Source organism: Dreissena polymorpha, chromosome 8 (genome assembly GCF_020536995.1).
Source record: "Dreissena polymorpha isolate Duluth1 chromosome 8, UMN_Dpol_1.0, whole genome shotgun sequence".
Classification (NCBI taxonomy): domain Eukaryota; kingdom Metazoa; phylum Mollusca; class Bivalvia; order Myida; family Dreissenidae; genus Dreissena; species Dreissena polymorpha.
Genome location: NC_068362.1, coordinates 101090584 through 101111994, shown reverse-complemented (window position 1 = coordinate 101111994; position 21411 = coordinate 101090584). Strand labels below are relative to the sequence as shown.

At 37.6% G+C, this 21411-nt stretch overlaps 1 protein-coding gene across 3 annotated transcripts in view; it reads left to right on the top strand.

The window, feature by feature from the left end:
- The first annotated feature begins 12334 nt into the window (after window positions 1-12334).
- The window catches only part of LOC127842017 (uncharacterized), a 51570-nt gene continuing 42493 nt past the window's right edge, over window positions 12335-21411 (top strand). Inside the window, exons 1-4 of one of the 3 annotated variants that reach the window (XM_052371322.1) lie at window positions 12335-12417; window positions 13339-13438; window positions 14061-15040; window positions 15804-15969. In XM_052371322.1, the coding sequence (XP_052227282.1) occupies window positions 14858-15040; window positions 15804-15969 (349 nt within the window). In that variant the 5' untranslated portion in view covers window positions 12335-12417; window positions 13339-13438; window positions 14061-14857. Of the gene's footprint in view, window positions 12418-13338; window positions 13439-13894; window positions 15041-15803; window positions 15970-21411 lie in introns of those variants that run through there. The other 2 variants (XM_052371324.1, XM_052371323.1) reach the window with 2 other exon arrangements.

Genomic DNA, 21411 nt, shown 5'->3' with positions numbered 1-21411 from the left:
CACCCTCGGAAAACAGAGTTTCGAAAGTGAAATTTCGAAAAAATCCCCGCATTCAATAAATGCACCCCAAACAGTTATCTTTCAACGTAATCCCCAATGTAGTTCTGGCTTCCATAACTTTAAATGTCGCTTTTTATGATTTTTGACTGGCGCGACTTTATAGTTATGGACCAACCCCATTAGGAAAGTCAACCAGAAATTCCAGAAAAGTTGACAATTAACAAAGACCGGTCCAAAACAGCTTTTAAATGCAGTTGTTGGCCCAAATCAAGCACTTGATTGGAAAGATTGACATTTTTCACATTTAACTGATATATTATTTCACAAAATACTATCTTAAACATTTAAAATGTATCTATTCTGCTCTTACATATCGAGAAAAACAGCAATCTGACAGACTTTCTTGAAATGCGAATCTCCCGAGATTTCACGGTCATATGACGTTATTTCTATTTTTAGTAACAAACCATGTGCTCAGGTGTTTTCAAATTCAGAATGACATTTCCCGGTATTTTAATTATTCTGGCTTATTTTGTAAACAAATTGTAGTGTCAATACAAAGTCAAAGTAAATATTATTTAAAACTACCTGATTCACAATGAAATCAGTCTTATAATCCACCAGACGTAAGTTGTTTATCACAAATAATAGATTTCAGAAAACGAAAGAAACGATTACAATTTCAGCATAACATGTCAAGGTTTATCCGAAAGTATCCAAATGAAAACTCGTCACGTGACAAAGCGACAATGGCGTCAAAATTGTGAATTTCAGACTGATGAGAGTTATTTTCATCTATTGTAAGATGCATTTGAAACATTTGAACCTTAAAATATTCCTCGATGCAGTAATTTATATTCATTCACCAATATATGTAGAAATGTATCCAAGAAAATGAGCTTTCTTTGATTTATAGCGTGACATAAATATGTTACGACTCTGGTTGACTTTCGATACGGGGTTAGCTTCAGCGTACAGGTCTGTCAATACTATATAAACTGTACGCTGAAGTTTCTTTAGCTATCCCCAATGAAATGCGCCAAAATGTTGCAGACACACACAGGATGCAGGAAATAATCACAAAAAGCATGGTTGCGATAACTAAAATGCTTTTGATACCGAAGAGAAAAGGAACTCTTTAGAAATAGGCACTACTGTAACCTATACACACTTTTTCCAAATTTGAATGGGTTGTGTTTATTTCAATATTGTATTAAAAAAGTTATACCCTGATTTTGAAAAATGAGTCGCGTCTCAGATTATGCAATGACTTACAACTTCTTTGCTTTCAGCGCATTGATAAATGTAAACAAAATCATCAATATTATGTAAATTTCTAAATGACCGAACGATATTTAAAGAAGGGGAGCAACTCATTCATCTTTAATGATCTGTCTTGACAAAATGTACAATTTCCGATTAATTTTGTTTCAGAAATTGAAATTGTATGAATAAGACCATCATACATTTATATTTATTTAAGATAATCGCATGAAAGAAACACATATTTACCTTGTCAAGACATTTTAAGTTTTATATTCTTTACTGAAATGTATGTTTTATGTTCGTATACTTAATGCGTTGTCAAACGCCGCCATCTTAGGTTACATTCAACTAAAACATCGAGTGTCTCTTCGTAGTGCGTAATTTCTCAAGAGTTTTTGTCTCTTCTTGCATAAAAGACATTTAAAAATCTTAGACCTGTAATATGTGGCTATTTCCTATATCATATATGTGTCTGGAGAATTTTGATGACATCAATTGCATTCTAACTTAAAATATTATTTGTAGAGTGTGTTTTCTGTTGTATGGGGCTTTTGTGGAGCAATGTTTTGTAAAAACGATGTTTTTATCGTGTCTGCATTCGTAGGACATGCCTTTTTTTTGCATTTTTTTCAAGACGAAATACAGATCTTTAAAATTATACCATGCTTGGAACAGGAAAATGAAAGGCCAAAAACATGCTTTAAAAGTTGGCAGTATTATAATTTGTTCACGTATAGTCACTTGCTCACGAGGTGTGTGTTGTCATGTGGTTCATTCCGTCACGCATAGTCACGTGTTAACCTAGTGTTTGCAGTCACGTGGTTCGTTCTATCGGGGTGCGCAGGAGAAGGCGGAGGTTGCGGGAACTCAAGGAGCACCGGATGGAGCGGCGCATGCATTCCGACCAGATCTTCCACATCTTCCAGATCTTGCACTGGGTCGGCCGGGAAAGTATGTCGGGAGCCCAAAGACTGGTCGGCCATACATTCGCTGAACCATTTTACACTCTGTTTCTGAGCCCAAAGACTGGTCGGCCATACATTCGCTGAACCCTTTTACACTCTGTTTCTGAGCCCAAAGACTGGTCGGCCATACATTCGCTGAACCCTTTTACACTCTGTTTCTGAGCCCAAAGACTGGTCGGCCATACATTCGCTGAACCCTTTTACACTCTGTTTCTGAGCCCAAAGACTGGTCGGCCATACATTCGCTGAACCCTTTTACACTCTGTTTCTGAGCCCAAAGACTGGTCGGCCATACATTCGCTGAACCCTTTTACACTCTGTTTCTGAGCCCAAAGACTGGTCGGCCATACATTCGCTGAACCCTTTTACACTCTGTTTCTGAGCCCAAAGACTGGTCGGCCATACATTCGCTGAACCCTTTTATACTCTGTTTCTGAGCCCAAAGACTGGTCGGCCATACATTCGCTGAACCCTTTTATACTCTGCCTCTGAGCAGGAAAGGGTTAAACTCAATTACAATTACGATTTTAGACGACAATAGCCCCTTATTCCCCGCGTTTGGCTTTCACAAGCGTACGGGAGCAGCTACGGACGCTCTTTTCCATGTGCAGACAATCAAACGCTTATGCGTACCTTTAATAAAAGTAACAGTAACAGTGTTTTCCACAATTGGATTGTATATGCGGACGAGTAAACAAATATCGCTACTAAACATGTACACCTTCAATTCAATGAAATTAACGTCAAGACAATTACTTCTTTACCAATTTAAATGCCACGATTGATTGTGTTTTATATGAATGTTCAAATGTAATTCAATAATTGTGTAAGGTATTAAGCACATCCGGTTTGCGCCGCATGTATCTAGCCCGACACATGCTAAGAGCACCTGAAGTACCTGGCGCGCATCTGCAAGGACATCGCGGACAACATGATCTCCCTGGTGACGCAAGCTATTCGGAATCGAATGCTTCTGCACGTCCGACCCACCGAGGAATTTTGCAGCATATTCGGTTGTGCGCGGTGTTCCATAGACGTACCGAGATTCTGGATGTACGCGCGCTCAACATTCCAACGCTATCAATTTGGAGAATCATGAGCGATTTCTCTGTTACTAGTTTGCTACACCTAATTGTGTAATGCTCTATCGTATTCAAATCTGTATACTACACTTTGAGTATGTTCGGGTTTTCAATCAAGGATCCTCCAACAGTCCAAGACAGAGCGGTAGTCGGAAATAAATTGGCACAAATGTTTATCTTAGATTTAACGTATTTATTTTAGCTCGATTGCATCGAAAGTCTCAGGCTTACAGAAACGCTCTCGAGTCCGTTTCCTGAGTATATAATTAGTACTTGGTGTCTTTGGGAAAGATCTAGAGAACGCTCCCCGAGTGGGGGTCGATCCAGTGACCTCCCGATCTCTAGGCGAACACCTTATCCATAACGCCACGGCGAACTGAATGTTTATCTTAATAAGCAGTTGTAGAGTGTAATCAATTGGTGGCTACTTGTGTAAGGTCTTTTCTGTATTAGGACTTTAATATACTATTTGTGTTAATAGTATGTGGATGTTCGATTATTATTGTTAAACATGAAGCTAAGACAAAACGTGTGCAAGTTATCAATGACTTAAGATTTGAGCCTCGCTCTGGGAAAACAGGGCTTAATGCATGTGCGGAAATGTTATTCTCAATTTAGCCTGTGGAGTCCGTACAGGCTAATCACGGACGGCATTTCCCGCTGTTGAATTTTTCATTAAAAATGGTTCTCTTTAAAACGAGAATCAAAGTGTAATTAGTTTGTTGGGACTGCACAGGCTAATATGGAACAACACATGCATAAAGCCCTGTTTTCTCAGCACGAGCCCCATTTGTTGCCACTGTGCATTCTTCTCTTACAGCGGATCAAATCCTTTTTGATGGACGATTCGACAACGGCCCTGCTCGTGGTGCACGGAAATAGAGGTTCGGGCAATTCCATCCTGGCGTTGTCGGAAAAATTGAGCAAGATCTGGCTGGCCAAGACGCCTAAGCTCGTGTTAAGGTAACTGATGCCATGTCGATTTGAGCATATCTTGAGTGCCCTCGGACTGGAGGGTGTAAAGATTCATTGAAAAAAAAACTTACGCACGCACGCACTCGCGCGCGAATGAGACGATGGATGATGGAAAATGCAGTATTTGTTTTAAACTGTTTAAAATAAGGTTTCCTATATGAACTACCGATATAGCAGTATTGGAACTAGTAAATTTACCAATGTCATTAATAAGTTGCGAAAGAGACAAATTTATCGAATAGACTTTTTTTTCGTAGTTTTGTAAGACCTTTATAAATAAAAATCGATCAAGTGGTCATTAGTTAACGTGTTTGTGGATTTCGAAGTTTAGGAGGCCCGTTCTTGCCTGAGGCTTGAATAATATTTTTTGCTATGATAAGTCCACGAATAAAGTGTGGTCGCAGAAACTAAATTAACGCGAGTTATCAATTTTGTGTAGTCCGTTAGCAGTGTATTTTGATGTCCTCTTTATCATAAGAAATAACGTCATTTTGCTACCATTTACACGCAAACGCATTATTCATATATTTCGGCTTGTTCTGGAAAAACGAGGCTTAAATCATGTGCGTAGAGTGCCTTCCCAGATAAGCCTGTGCAGTCCTCAAAGGCTTATCAACGAAGACACTTTCCGCTTGGAGCGGATTTTTGTAAGAGTTTTAATGTTAACGAAAATTTTCAGAGAACGCGGAAAGTGTCGTCCCTGAGTAGCCTGAGCAGTTCACACAGGTTAATCTGGTCCTACACTTTACGCACATGCATTAAGCCCAGTTTCTCACACACAGGTTAATCTGGTCCTACACTTTACGCACATGCATTAAGCCCAGTTTCTCACACACAGGTTAATCTGAGCCTACACTTTACGCACATGCATTAAGCCCAGTTTCTCACACACATGTTAATCTGGTCCTACACTTTACGCACATGCATTAAGCCCAGTTTCTCACACACAGGTTAATCTGGTCCTACACTTTACGCACATGCATTAAGCCCATTTTATCACACACAGGTTAATCTGGTCCTACACTTTACGCACATGCATTAAGCCCAGTTTATCACACACAGGTTAATCTGGTCCTACACTTTACGCACATGCATTAAGCCCAGTTTCTCACACACAGGTTAATCTGGTCCTACACTTTACGCACATGCATTAAGCCCAGTTTCTCACACACAGGTTAATCTTAGCTTACACTTTACGCACATGCATTAAGCCCAGTTTCTCACACACAGGTTAATCTGAGCTTACACTTTACGCACATGCATTAAGCCCAGTTTCTCACACACAGGTTAATCTGGGCCTACACTTTACGCACATGCATTAAGCCCAGTTTCTCACACACAGGTTAATCTGAGCCTACACTTTACGCACATGCATTAAGCCCAGTTTCTCACACACAGGTTAATCTGAGCCTACACTTTGCGCACATGCATTAAGCCTAGTTTCTCACACACAGGTTAATCTGAGCTTACACTTTACGCACATGCATTAAGCCCAGTTTCTCACACACAGGTTAATCTGAGCCTACACTTTGCGCACATGCATTAAGCCTAGTTTCTCACACACAGGTTAATATGAGCTTACACTTTACGCACATGCATTAAGCCCAGTTTCTCACACACAGGTTAATCTGAGCCTACACTTTACGCACATGCATTAAGCCTAGTTTCTCACACACAGGTTAATCTGAGCTTACACTTTACGCACATGCATTAAGCCCAGTTTCTCACACACAGTTTAATCTGAGCCTACACTTTACGCACATGCATTAAGCCTAGTTTCTAACACACAGGTTAATCTGAGCTTACACTTTACGCACATGCATTAAGCCTAGTTTCTCACACACAGGTTAATCTGAGCTTACACTTTACGCACATGCATTAAGCCCAGTTTCTCACACACAGGTTAATCTGGGCCTACACTTTACGCACATGCATTAAGCCCAGTTTCTCACACACAGGTTAATCTGGGCCTACACTTTACGCACATGCATTGAGCCTAGTTTCTCACACACAGGTTAATCTGGGCCTACACTTTACGCACATGCATTAAGCCCAGTTTCTCACACACAGGTTAATTTGGTCCTACACTTTACGCACATGCATTAAGCCCAGTTTCTAACACACAGGTTAATCTGGGCCTACACTTTACGCACATGCATTAAGCCCAGTTTATCACACACAGGTTAATCTGAGCCTACACTTTGCGCACATGCATTAAGCCCAGTTTCTCACACACAGGTTAATCTGAGCCTACACTTTACGCACATGCATTAAGCCTAGTTTCTCACACACCGGTTTATCTGAGCTTACACTTTACGCACATACATTAAGCCCAGTTTCTCACACACAGGTTAATCTGGGCCTACAGTTTACGCACATGCATTAAGCATAGTTTCACAGAGCAAGGCTTCATTATTATTATGTACCTGAAACGTTAACACATCACATGACGCATATTTCTCTTGGCTGCAGGTTTCTCGGTACAACAGTGGAGAGATCTTCCGTACTGCCTCTGCTTCAGAGTCTGGTGCAACAACTGAGTATGCTGGGGAATCAAAGCCCACGAACCGGCCTGGTACGTGTGTCATTATCATCATCATCATCACCGTCATCATCATCATCATTATCATCAGCACCATTATTAGCATCAACATCATCATTATCATCATAATCATCACCATTATCATCATCATCATCATCATCATCCTCACTATCATCATCATCGTCGTCGTCGTCAATATCATCATCATCATCATCATCATCATCATCATCATCATCATCATCATCATCATCATCATCATCATCATCATCATCATCATCATCATCATCATCATCATCATCATCATCATCATCATCATCATCATCATCATCATCATCATCATCATCATCATCATCATCATCATTAAGAATTTTATCATAGCAACTCACCCTTTTCTTATTTTTAGCTCGGCTGTTTTCGTAGAAAACTCGAGGTATTTTCATAGCCAGCTCGTCGTGTCGTGTTCGTCGTCGTGTCGTGTCGTGTCGTCCGCGTCTAGCTAAATCCTTAACATTATGTCAAGGTTTTGAACATTGGCTCTAACATCAAAGTGCTTTCACCTACAACTTTGAAACTTCATATGAAGTTGCACCTTGATGGGTTCTACATGCCACACACATTTTTGGGTCACTATGTCAAAGGTCAAGGTCACTGTGACCTTAAAAAAAATCTGAAAAGCTTTCATTTTTTCAAAATACATCGCAGCCGAGCATTGGCACCCGTTATGGGATGCTATTTTTCTTATTATTTTTTGCTAGTAATGTTATTCTTAAAATTTGTCTTCTTTGTCATAGTCATGCTTACATTATAAATCTGGTCGTACAGTCTTTAATATTGTAGAATGCCAGTCCCAGGTTATTTCCTTTCAAGATGCATATGAGCCTAGTTCTGGGAAAAGTGGCTAAATGCTTGTGCGTTCCATATTAACCTATGCAGTACGGTATTATGGAATTCAGTACGGTATTATGGAATTCAGTACGGTATTATGAAATTCAGTACGGTGTTATGGAATTTTTCGTATACAGGAAGTCTATTTCACACGCAAATTCAGTTACGGCGGAAATTGTCTTCCCTGATTAGCCTCTGCGGACTGCACATGCTAGGAAGAGACCACAATTTAGCACATGCATTGAGCCCAGTTTTCCAGGGCGGGTTGTACAGGCTAATCTGGGACGACACTTTACACACATGCATTAAGCCCAGTTTTCCCAGTGCGGGTTGCACAGGCTAATCTGGGACGACACTTTACGCACATGCATTATGCCCAGTTTTCTCAGAACACGACACATATGTATATCGGGTACCATACTATTTTGTTTAAAACACTCCTTTCTTGAATTGCCTCGTGCAAAGATAAATTGTCATATGGATTCTGAACAATAGTTTCTCTTTTTCAGACCGTTGACCTTCTAAAAGTCCAGTTAAATCGGCTCTAAGAGGAAGGCACGGAAGAGTGTTCACTCGTGGTCATCTTGGACTCGCTTGACCAGCTGGACACCTCACACAATGGCCGCTCTTTGATGTGGCTTCCGGCCTCCCTGCCGCCTCACTGTAAGATTATTGTGTCATCACTTCCGGAGGAGAAATACGAGAAGTTTCCGGCTCTCAAGGTAGTGAAACTTAAGAAAAAACTCAACTTGTGAACAAGTAAAATTTTAGCCGAGGCAATATCTTAGGTCATTCTAGGGGGGTCCGGGGGCATTGTCCACCCCCGCACCCGTAATGTTTTTTTCCTAGTACGTCTCAAGTGCGTTTAAAGTCCATTCAAACCACATTTTTTACCTAAATTATCGGAATCGTGGATGCTACATATGACCGTTTAGTATCAATAAAGTTAACACAAAAATTTGCTACAAGTTTAGTGTCATTTTTAGAATATGTTACAATAATCGATGTTACATTTGAAGTCAGATAGAATAATAAAAAAATGAGACGCAGCTCTCTCATAATATGTATATGGATAATATAATGTGCTTAATAAAATTATTATTGAAATACTAAAATAATATAGATCTACCTTAAAATCTGAAGAAAACAGATCTATCAGTCATTTTAGCGAATTATGTTTCATGAATTGTGCAATACTTTTTCACTGCCTTAACATATTTTATTATTCTTCAACTCTTAAATATCAATTTTATTGAACGCTTATTCAACTCTCCCGCCTCCAGTCGAATCCCACATTTTAAAAATTTGTTTTCGATAAACTGGAATGTGTTTATGAACAAACATTAATGCGATGCCATTAAGCCGGTCTTCTTTCATAGTAGAACGTGTCCACGTTTTAAGCCGGCCATAAAGGGGAGAATACTAATAAAGCCGAAAACGCCAACCACCCGAAGTGTGTTTAGGTCCAAAATAGACCCAGGCCTGGTCGTAAAACACTCGATTCTAGCTCGGTACGTTCCGATGTCTTCCATGAATATAGCATCAAAGTGTACAGTGCGACGCTTTGTTTAATATACGGATTTTCCAAATCATTTTGCTCAGCAATTTTGGCATCAATTGAAGTTATTAAATTGAAATAATTATCTGCCTCAACATGAACCAATTGTACTCAGTGATAATATTTGTTTGTGAATATCATAGTGACTAAAATTCATTTAATTGCCTCAATTTCTTATATAGATTTTATTCGTTGACATACATTTTCCTTTTTCCATGTAATCTCAACCACAGGTATTGGGCGCGTGGTCAAGTCACTTTAACACTATCAATATGTCATAAAACAACTTTCTTCATTAAAAAATTCTGATATTATATATATAAACATAAATTATATCAGATTTTTAATTAATTTATTTTTTAAGAAAAAAAAAGTTTGATGACATATTGATAGTGTTAATATGACTTGGGCCACGCGCCCAATACCTGTGATCTCAAGATTGCTCTGCAGATTTTAGCCGAGGCAACTGTCTCGGTGTGCCTCAGCGTTGCTTCGACGCTGCTGATTAATATGAATTAAAAGACGCTACCGAGAAATGTGTCTGTTCCCACGACTTTTAATCGTGCGGCAATGTTCAAGGTCGCCGGATGTAACGTAGGCATCCTCGAGCTTTCAGAGATAGAAAATCTATTCAAATAAAACCAACCGATTACAGCTATGTAAGTTTTGGTTTTTAATTTAAAAAAACATCATCAACAGGAACGACGAAATACAGAGGCATATCGATGAAAATTTCCAGTCTAATAGAGGCACCTTGGCCGCTGCTTCCGGTTTAGTCTCACTTTAATGTGACATCAGTGACGCCGCACTGATGACAATGCTGTCTAAAACATTTGCATTCGTCATGTGTCGAGGTTGAAAGTCGCCGAATGTACCATTGGTCTGCATGAGCGAAAAAACGCGTATTCGCACTTAAAATATATATGACGAAAACACACTTCAACAGCTAGAATGCGCTTTTTCGTTTCAATCATAAAAGAAATAAAATATTGAGGCATTTTGGTGAAACGTTTCAGTCTTCTAGGGGCACTTGGGCCGCTGCTGCTGGTGCAGTCTTTCTTTTATGGAGGCGTGTTGAAATCAATTTGCATTCTTAATCCTACCCCTTCGTAACAGTTTTTGTATGAAAACGGAACAAGATATCTAAAACATGTTTACTTTTCAGCTATCATATAGTCTTAACCAAAGTTCAGGGTCAAATAAGACTTCAAAAACTGTACCGGAGATATAAATAACAAAGCTTACATCGCCAATAATAACGAACATAAAGCTGTGCTATTTTAGAGTGATCCGAATTTAAGTATTCAAAATTATGGCCTCTGAATAAGGAATTTGGCGTAAAGTTAATTCCTTATTTGGAAGCCTGTATTTCGGACAATCACTTTCGGATATGTTATATTTAATATGTAGTGAGGGTTATTTAAGCTTGATTATGTTATATGGACGTATTCTGTTACATTTATTTTTATATTCTATTCGACGATACACGCTGAAAACAAGTATTATGAAGACGATAATAAGGAAATGGTATTGCCTCACTCAAACAAAAATAAAAATTAACCGAAAAATACAAAATGTCAATGAAAATCGTGGTATATGTAGGTTCGAAGTAAAAAAAATATGCATAACAATATATTTCTATCTAGTTTTATTAAATAATAACACAGTTTCTTATTCAGTAAGAATAAAATCACATCGAATAAGGAACTGGCATTTTCATACTAAACAGACTATTAAAAATTTAAAATGAACCAAAGAGACCAATTAATCAATGTAAATCATTGTTATTTTAGGTTGGGTATCAAAAACATTTATTGCAGCAAATCTCTACTAAGTTTCATTGAATCATAACCGAGTTCCTTATTCGAATTGAAAAAGTAATGAGGAACTGATCCCTTATTTGTCATTCAAATCGAATAAGGAATGTCATTTTCATACTTAACAAAATATTGAAATGAACCAAAGAGACAAAAACATCAATGAAAATCATTGTAATTGTAGGTTCCGAATAAGGAACTGGATTATAAAAATACAAAAACATGTTTAAATGTACAAGATTGCACTTTTATATCACATACATGTAAAATAATAGTATATGCTTTAGGTTTTTGTTGATGTGAAGTTAGTATTCGAATTAAAAATATCGGTTCGGTTTAAACAAGAAATCCTATGCAAGCGCGAAGAAGAAACATGAATATGTAGCGTAATACATAACGTAAATGTATTCGAGTTACTTTGTTTTGATTTACTTCAGAAATGTTTGCATTATTTTTTTTAACCATGCAACAAATTTCTAACGCGTGAATAAGGAATAAAGAACTTGGAAAAAGGAACCAACTTGCTCTCCATGGAATACCGCGCTATGCATGAACTAAAAATACCACGAGTTTTATTTCGCTCTTTGATTATTTTATGTGTATTGCTCTCATTTGCTGAAATGAATTTCGACAACATATAATGATGCCGTTTATATGAGCCCCGTTCTGTGAAAAGTGGGGTTCATGCACGTGGGTAAATTCTCGTCCCAGATTAGCCTGTGCAGTCCGCATAAGCTAATCAGGGATGACACTTTCCACGTGTGTTGCATTTTTTCGTTAAAATGAAGTCTCTTTTAAAAGAAATTCCAATGTGGAAACTGTCGTCACTGATTAGCCTCTGCGGACTGCAAACGCTTATCTGGGACGACACTTTACGCAATGCCTTAAGACCAGTTTTTCCCAGAACGGGGCTCATGTAAATAATTCATGAATTACATTTTTGTTTTCATTTATTTTTATTGAGTTTCTTTTATGTGATTATTCTTTCTACACTCAAAACGTCCGAATTGTTGTAAATGTTGCATTCCCCCTGAACATTATTCGATGCTTTAGATACGTACATGATATCTTTGGTTAATAACAAAACAGTCCAATTAAGTAAACTTTAAAAAGATAAATATATATATTGTGCGTCATACTTTCAAACGTTTTACTCAACAGGAGGTGGTCGGCTTTGCATACATTTGGTTTTACGAAGCAGACAACAGATCAGTGGTCATGGAAATTGGCAAAAATTTGTACTTGTTTGACCTTGAACAGATTAACTTCAGCATCGTGTTTCCGGGCATCGTCTCGGGAGGAGTGTGTATCGTCACCAAACGGAAGCGTATACGTTAAAGTCCTTATTTACATTTTACAATTCATGTGTGGGGTGGCAGTATTCACAACATTGTAATTAAATATTACGGTCATGGTGTGCCATTACTATTCAGCGTTACTAAGAAATCAAAGTCATGATTTGAAGATTTTGCGAACTGAGCGATTTGGGTCAGAGCGTGTTAGAAACCGTTCCGCCCAATGTATCTCTGTCTATGACGTCATTCTTCATTTGTAGAACTCCTCGTGACGTCACGTTTTGGCAAGAACGTAAAACTGTACACCATCACAAACGGCTGCATTGACGCCATAATCAAAACTGGATACAAGGAGGAGATCTACCAAGTTGTGATCAGTTTTTATACCTTTCTCCACAGTATGCCATAGGCCACCAGTACAAGTGTAGTAGCAAGCAGTTAACATCTCAAAACTTTATTGCATTTTTGTTTTTGAATAATGTGACGAACATTTACATTCGCAAGTGATGTGTTCATATTATGTACGGCCATTCTCCCCATACCCCTGATTCACGAAGGGCAGTTGCCAGTTCTCATAAAAGCATGTGTACCAAGTAATAGGAAGACAGCTTGCCTAGGAAAAGTGTATGTTAACTGGCCGTTATGATATGACTTTCATACTGTTGAAAAGGGTGATCAATGAAAATGATCCCCGTTCTGTGAAAACTGGGCTTAATGCATGTGCGTAAATTGTCGCCCCAGACTAGCCTGTGCAGTCCGCACAGGCTTATCCGTGACGACTCTTTCCGCTTTTACGGAATTTCTCGTTAAAAGAAGATCTATTCCTGAGCGAAAATCAAGTCAATGCGGAAAATGTCGTCTCTGCGAACTGCACAGGTAATCTGGGACGACACTTTACGTACATGCATTAAGCCATGTTTTCACAGAACAAAGCTCATATCGTTGTTTTACAGGTAAACGATCCGGGAACGCTCGCCGCAGTAACGGTTGAAATGGGACCCGTAATGGTGATGGACCTTGTCACCCACTCTCGCATGTATGAGATCTCAAACAGTACGTACAGGAGATGCGACAGTATCTTTACCTTTCAGAATTAAACATACGTTGGAATTTCGCGGCATATATCGTTCAATATATTTTAAGGTTTACGGCGTCTCTTTTTCTGTGTACGCATTACATACTAGCATAACATAAACTACCAATAAAGCTTTTAAATGTTGTTGTCAAAATCAGTTTATCGTTTTCGCTCCATATGTTATAAGACTACGACAGTGTTATCGACCAATCAACTATTAAGTATGAACGTATGTTTTATACCAATGAGTCTCTTTCTTTCTGGTAATCTGTTGAAGAAATTCAGTTTGATTCAAACATTTTTTTTTCTGTAAACACACGTTTGCACCCTTGTCGCTAATTTGATTGCCTTTATAACTTATATTATCCGCGTTCTGTGAATACTGGGCTAAATGCATGTACGTAAAATGTCGTCCCAGATTAGCCTGTGCAGTCCACACAGGCTTATCAGGGACGACACTTTCCTCATAGAATTGAGACTTCCGTAAAACGAAACATTTCATAAAAGCGGTAACTGCAGAGGCTAATCTGGGAGGATTCTTTACGAACATGCATTAAGCCCAGTTTTCCAAGAACGAGGCATAGATAAGTTCCGCGCTAGTTTTAGGCCGGCGGTACGGAGGGAGATACATGCTGTTCGACTCCTACATGTTGTTGACCCGAGTCAGCAGCCGCTTGTTCTTCATCGGAGGTTACGTGGGCGAGCGCACAGACAATGAAGTTCAACTTTTCTGCTGGGACACTGAACAATGTAGGCTGTTTGTCCCGTTCTTGCAAATAGATCAGTTTTTTTATCGACGAGTTTCCTATCTTTTTATTACATGATTTTACCAATAAAACGACATACATTATATTATTTGTATAACTGACCACTGATATGTACACCCACAATTGTTCATATTGAGACTGGAATGACATCGATCTTTTCTGGTCAATTCAGAGGCAACTATATATTTCTATATCCAAACATCATTTCCTGTGTATTTAAATTATTATATACAAAGGCTCGCTTTCCACCAACATTTTTTATCTCGTTTGATAAAATATGGTTTTAAATGACAACGCATGTCAGATCTTTTATATTTTGAATCACATAAGAACACATACAGATGCCGCAATCGAAGTTTGTTCTTACTTTTCATGTCAGTATTATGAAGGTCCTTATCTAATGAGACGAGTTCTTTTAAAACTGTTTTCTATGCACGTGCTTAAAGTGTCATTCCAGATTAGCCTGTGGAGTCCGCACAGGCTAATCAGGTACGAAACTTTCCGCATATACTGGGTTTTCTTTTTGTAGAGACTTCATATAAACGAAAAAATTCCATAAAACCGGAAAGTGTCCTTCTAGATTAGTCTGTGCAGTTACCATAGGCTAATCTGGGACGACACTTTACGCACATGCACCGAGCCCAGTCATCCCACAACGAGGTTCGAATGTATGTTTCAGAGATAGAACCTTTTGAGCTATGTGACAGAGAGGCCGTCAAAATGGTCATGGCAAACGTTTATCGTCTCGATGACGACCGTTTTATGACCACGGGAAAAGGCGACAACTATGACTTCCGAGTGTTTGACGTCAATGTATAGCCGACAGTGTAGCTCCGGACTAGACTTCGCGATTGCGCAAGCTGGTCTGGAGCTACGCTGGCCGCATATAACGCGACTTATGTTTTAACTGTTCACATATGTATAACTTAGCATGTGTGTAAAACAAAAACAAACAGTGCATATTAATACATGAAATAACACGTGGACCATATAGATGCAGAAAATCAATCATTTTGTAAATAAGTAATCAATGGTTTGAGATTATAAATCGTTTATGACGGGAAAATAATTTGGAATATTTCTTCTAATTTCGTGAAAATTGCAGAGACCACACGATATGAAATTACACGTTAGCATTGTACTTGCCGGATAAGAAGAAATGTTAAGACGTAATTTATTTTACACATGAAATCCCGGGATTCCCATGGGAGCTACAATTTGTTTTAGATTTTTTACGTCCAGTTATATACCTTAGGCTATTAATTTCATGTTGTTTTCAATATTCCCTTTCTTAGCTTGTTTAAAACCATACATGCTACAAGTTGCCTTTAAGCAAATCGCTTGAACGCACCCTGCGTATTGATTCAACTCGGGTTTGTTCGTCCTTGCGTAGATTTATCTGTCACTCAATGAGTCATTCCACATAATGTTGCCGTTGTAAACATTACGCAATTTGGTGATGGTTTATATACATTTTAATAGTTATTCGACATGACTCGGTAATAATCCACACAATTCTGCTACCCATGCTTTTCTGTCAATGTCACGGGAATACAGTCCTTATTATATTAATCAGGTCGACACCCTGCACTCGAGCGTCGATGGAACGTTTTTCTACACGTCCAGCGATAACTTCTGGAAACACAAGGCTCCTGACGTCATCACGTGGACTATTCACCATGGAAGCCAACCCACATCGACGCCTGGGGCTAAACGCAGTCCTCCCTTATATTTAACCAAAGGTGACATACATGTTATTGTTATTTCTTTTCTGTTGTCCTTTAGTACAACTGTCACAACAACTACTTCTTCTTCTACTTCTATTTCTAATTCTACTTTTACTAGCGGACGATGAGGTCTTTGATTATAGAGTCCCAAAGTAATGACGAAGGCGATGCGAGGCGGTACGAAAACAACCATTACATTAAACACACTCAGTGTAAGACATACTTATTATTAGCAACTACATAATGTTTTCCACGGTTGGAATTCATTTAAAATGTCGGAATACCCTCGATTCTAAACAATTACGTGATCGACCTTATCAATTATTATTCAAGATGTCGGAATACCCTCGATTCCAAACAATTACGTGATCGACCTTATCAATTATTATTCAATCAATTAGTATACGATATATTGGTCCGTATTAACTGTCCGTAAGGAAAATTTATGAAAACCGAAGACAAATTGAAGACATTTGCTTCAAAATATACAAGCGATAAACATTAACAGCGGCACATCAGAAACCTCGCCATGTGATGGTACAGTGGATCAGTATCGGGTTCGAACACCAAACATCATGGATTCCATGGTTTCCACTCAGCATTTTTCTCACAATACGTGTTTACATAATGTAGACATTTTTATAAAATTATTTTAAGTTTTAAATATGTTATTATATATTAATTGTATTTATATTATAGTGTACTGTTTTTGTCAGAGCAATACAAGTAACAACATAACTCAGTCGCATTTTCTTTGTGGTGTCACTCTGCCAAGTAGTTCGTGTATCTGACTACAAACTGTTATCGTATGCAGTTGGTGTCAAGGCGGATTTTTACACATACAATATAATTTTGCCCACAAACTCGTTCATGTACAACGTCCATTGAGATGATTATCGAATAGACATAAAATTATATAGAAAAATACGTTATTGGCTTTGTGTTGCTGTAATTAGGATACCGAGCAGATGAGATGCGGCCGCATTATACATGCATGTATGCAGGTCTCATCAAATATCCATAACAATCATAAACGGTTCGTATTATCTTAATTCAGATTCGGCTACGATTATTTACGGTTTTAATATATTATATATTCATAAGGGCCAGATTACATTTATCGTGAAATGAGATGTCAGAGTCTTTGCAAACATAATATAACTGACCGAAATCAGTTTCTTTTTACGATATAGTATATTATTAACACTGTATTAAAATCTTCATATTTTGTTGCAGCTAAATTAACTTGTTTTGCAAATGTTTATTTGGTACTGTAAAATCAGTACATGTTTTTGTTACCTCTTCTCTTTATTTATACATTGTGGGTCAATTTACAATTTATTAAAGAGTCTTTACTAAGTCTATCAAGACAAAGTAAAAATCATAATAATTATTAAAAAATCTTAAATGGCTCGTTTTCTCTTTCAAGTCGTGGTTTACATGACCACTTCTCTTAAAAAGCTTTAAAAGCTCATTTACCTTTGCTTTGTTAGTTTCCCAATAAAAAGAACTTAAATTACCGGTAGATGTTTTAATTTCGATTTTTTTTATATTGACAGATCAATGTTTTACAAGGTCTTATTAACACAAATATGAGTACATGTATAGATATATGAATATATTGTTTGTGCCCATATCCTTTTCTAGCTCCCGATACATTGACTTTTAAGATAAATAAAATAAAGTTGCACATAGTTAAATGTCGTTCAGAATATTTCAACATGAACATGTCATTTAAATTCATAGCTGATTATTCAAATATATATTAATTTCTTAAAAAGATGTTCTCGACATACCTGTATTTAAAACGCTATAAATGTAAATATTTCAAAGCGGTTGTCAGCAACATCAACATTTTGAGCACAAATGGTACGAATTTCATAAAGATCAAAAAGCGAATGTCAAGTGGTAATCAAGCAGTCGCTACTCTCAAGATTGATATCTGCTACAACGAAATTAACACGCAATATTTTTTTTTCAAATTTTTATTGAGGAAAAGCAAATAACAAGAAGCAGTTGAGCATTCTTTTGCCACCTTGCGATGGTCTCATCTGAATAAATACTAAATACAGGTGTAAAACAGTTACAATTAAATATAACATAAAGGTTTCAAAAAAACAACAACATTGTTTTCATTCAACATTGAATTCGAAATAGGATTCGGTTGAAATCAATGCAAAATCTGAACCATATGACTTAACTAGGTCTGAAAGCGGACAGTGTCGCCCCTGATTAGTCGATGTGGACCGCACAGGCTAATCTGAGACGACACTTAACGCATATGCATTAAGCCCGATTTTTCCAGAGCGAGGCTAAAATGATTTTACAGATTTAGGATACCAAAGTATTGTGAATGGAACATCACGAAATATACCGGTGAGCAACAAAAAATATTGATGCAAATGCCATGTGCATCCAGATTCCCGCGAGAAGCGCTATAGGTTTGAATTATGCAATATTGTCATAATAGCGATGGTCTATGAGCCGCGTCATGCGACAATGGGTCGTATGCCATAACCACTCACCTTATTCAACCACGTGACAAGAGTTTGTTCAGACCATTTAAAACTAGTAGATTATTGAAACAAATACGTTAATTAAAGTTTCGTTTATCTCGTAGAAGAATACATGCTGAGTCCGGTGTATCTGAAAAACACATGATAAGACCAAAAGTAAGTACATGATATTCCGCATCGGTCTTCATTTGGGTTTAAACAGACTGATTTGGGTTTATTAAACCAACTTCTAAAACCATACATGACCTATAAAGTAAGATAAGTCCTATTCATTTTACATTGAATGTCCTTACCAACTTTATCATGTCAAGGTCTTTAAAAGTTCGAAATTTAGACAACATGCTATAGTAGAAGCAAAGCAGATATATAACATAAAACAATATTTGACAGAAACGACTGCAAAAGTCAATGTCTTTTTGTGTTTCGACACGATCATCATTAGTTTACGAGGGAATACTTAATCATAAGTTTAACAACAATCAAAGTACAAGGCATCCCTAAGCTGTCGCATGACTTTAACCCATTTGTGCCTAACGTCTAGAAAAAAAGGCCTTTGCAAACAGCGTAGACCCATATGAGACGCCGCACCATGCGGCGTCTCATCTGGGTCTGCGCTGTTTGCTTAATGGAATTTCTGTAAGAAGTATTCTAAATATAAAAATGAATATACTAGACATTCCTAGTTTTGGAAATAAATTGATTCAATTTAGAAGGATGGGAGAGTCCGCCAGGCATATAGAGAATACTAGGTCGGTGCCGAATAAAGCAAAGTTTATTTTGCGAGGCTTAGAAAATCTGAACCACGAGCCTTGGCGAGTGGTTCAGATTTTCGTGCCGAGCAAGATAAACTTTGCTTTATTCGGCACCGACCTAGTATTCGATTTATCCCATCAATTTTCTTAGTCGTAAATTATTTCTTTAAACATAGAATAGGAAAATCGAACTAGACGGAAAATCCCAAAGATATTTTAAGCAAACATTGTTTCATTATTTTAATCGTGTCGAGCCTAATACATTACAAAAAGATCAGTAACCAACCTGTTTTTCGTTTATCATACCTCTACGTCCCCGATTTTTAAGAAATAATGGAAAAAAACACTAAACAACTGCATCTTTAGCGTGAAACAACATGCATTGTGTCGTATGACGTATTAATAATGACGTCACGAGTACGCGCACTTAATATTTGTAAATAATGTTTATTTGCTTTTTGAGTTGCATTATGTGTAAAAACTACATTACATCTTGGTATCAAATTGTTTGTTTTGTTAAATCTGATTCGATTTTACTAAAAATGATTACTTTATAGTTGATTCCGAGTAATATGAACATTCTTCGCCGCGCGTGACAGCTATATTTCAGCACTGCTGAAATAAAGGTAAATTTATTCCACAGTGGTTTATTTCGACAATGCACGTCTGATGATGGGATAAAAATGGGTTATGATACATGTATATTGTTTCTCAAAAGCGATGCGTCCGTATGTTGTTTTGATTTGAAAAACAATGTCCAGTAGGAGCGATTTCTACAATATTTTATTTAATACTAGAGTTGCGACACCTTAAGGGTTTCGCGGGATGGAATGAGTGGGAACTAAAAAAATGTGGGTTCGAAAATTTTGGGAAAGAAAATGTGGGAACGAAAAGGCACGACACGACACGATGAGCTGGCTATGACAATACCTCAGGTATTCTCCGAAAACAGCCGAGCGCATATGCATAAGTCAGTGAGTAATACTCAACAAGGCTATTGTCAAGCAAATTTGTCCCCTACCGGCTCCACCATTGTCAGAATTTATTTTATTTTTTTATTTATTGCCATAGAAACCAGAATTTTTGACGTGGGAACAAAATGAAATCACGTGCATAATGTCCTTATTGCCATCTATCCATGTTTCAAGTTTCATGAAAAAATATTAAGAACTTTAAAAGTTATCGCAGGATTCAGAAAAGTGTGACAGACTGACTGACTGACGGACACAGAGCACAAACCATAAATCCCCTCCGGTGAAACCGGATGTGGACTAATAAAAGCTACGCACGGCGTATAAAATCAGAACCACTGGGTCGAATCTGCTGAAACTTGGCCACATTATAGATTATAGTCCAAATTAACAAGCTACAGAATGAGCGTTTTTGGACCAGACAGCGTAAAACATCAACCAATAATGAACAGCACAAAATGGGTAATTTTGTACAAAAAATGTAAACTTTGAGTGGCATTTAATGACCATTAGACATCAGAAAGTTGCAAATTTTTAATATTCTGCACACTTCGACTTGTTTTTTTTTTACAAATTTAGAAGCATCTATGCTTGGGATGTATAAACCCTGTTATTCAGTGTCAAATTTGGCCAAAAATCACAATACAATCCCAAAAATGGCTAAGCAGCAATGCCCCTTTAACATTATTCCTTATATTTAATTGTATTGTTTAAAAAGATAACTGTGTTACTGTATATTTAATCATAATGGCTCTGTATATCACACATGATAGGGCACTGCTGGGGCTTAAACCCAGAACTCATCTCACATTGTAAGATGCGTTTTTCAATTAAACTACAATGACTGTATCTTGTGAAGTGGAGCCAACATACACCCACATACCGGTAAATGAAAAAATCATTCTGTCCATATATTTGTACTGGGCGTTAGTGAAAGTGAAAGTCTTTTTCCAGGTTTTCCCTGATTTCCAGGTTGGCTGGGAACCATGTTTAACTATGATAAAATGTTCTTTAGATGCCATGTGTATTAATATATAGGTCTATTTTTCTGAGATATTAATGAAAATGCCTTTGGGTATGTGGCGAATATTTTAAAAATCTGCAACTTGATATATGGTGCTAACACGGTAAAATTGTATGAGCCCAAATTATAATAGATGAATGCGTATTATGCTTCTCTGCTTATACTATGACGACATGTTCATACAATGCCATTTT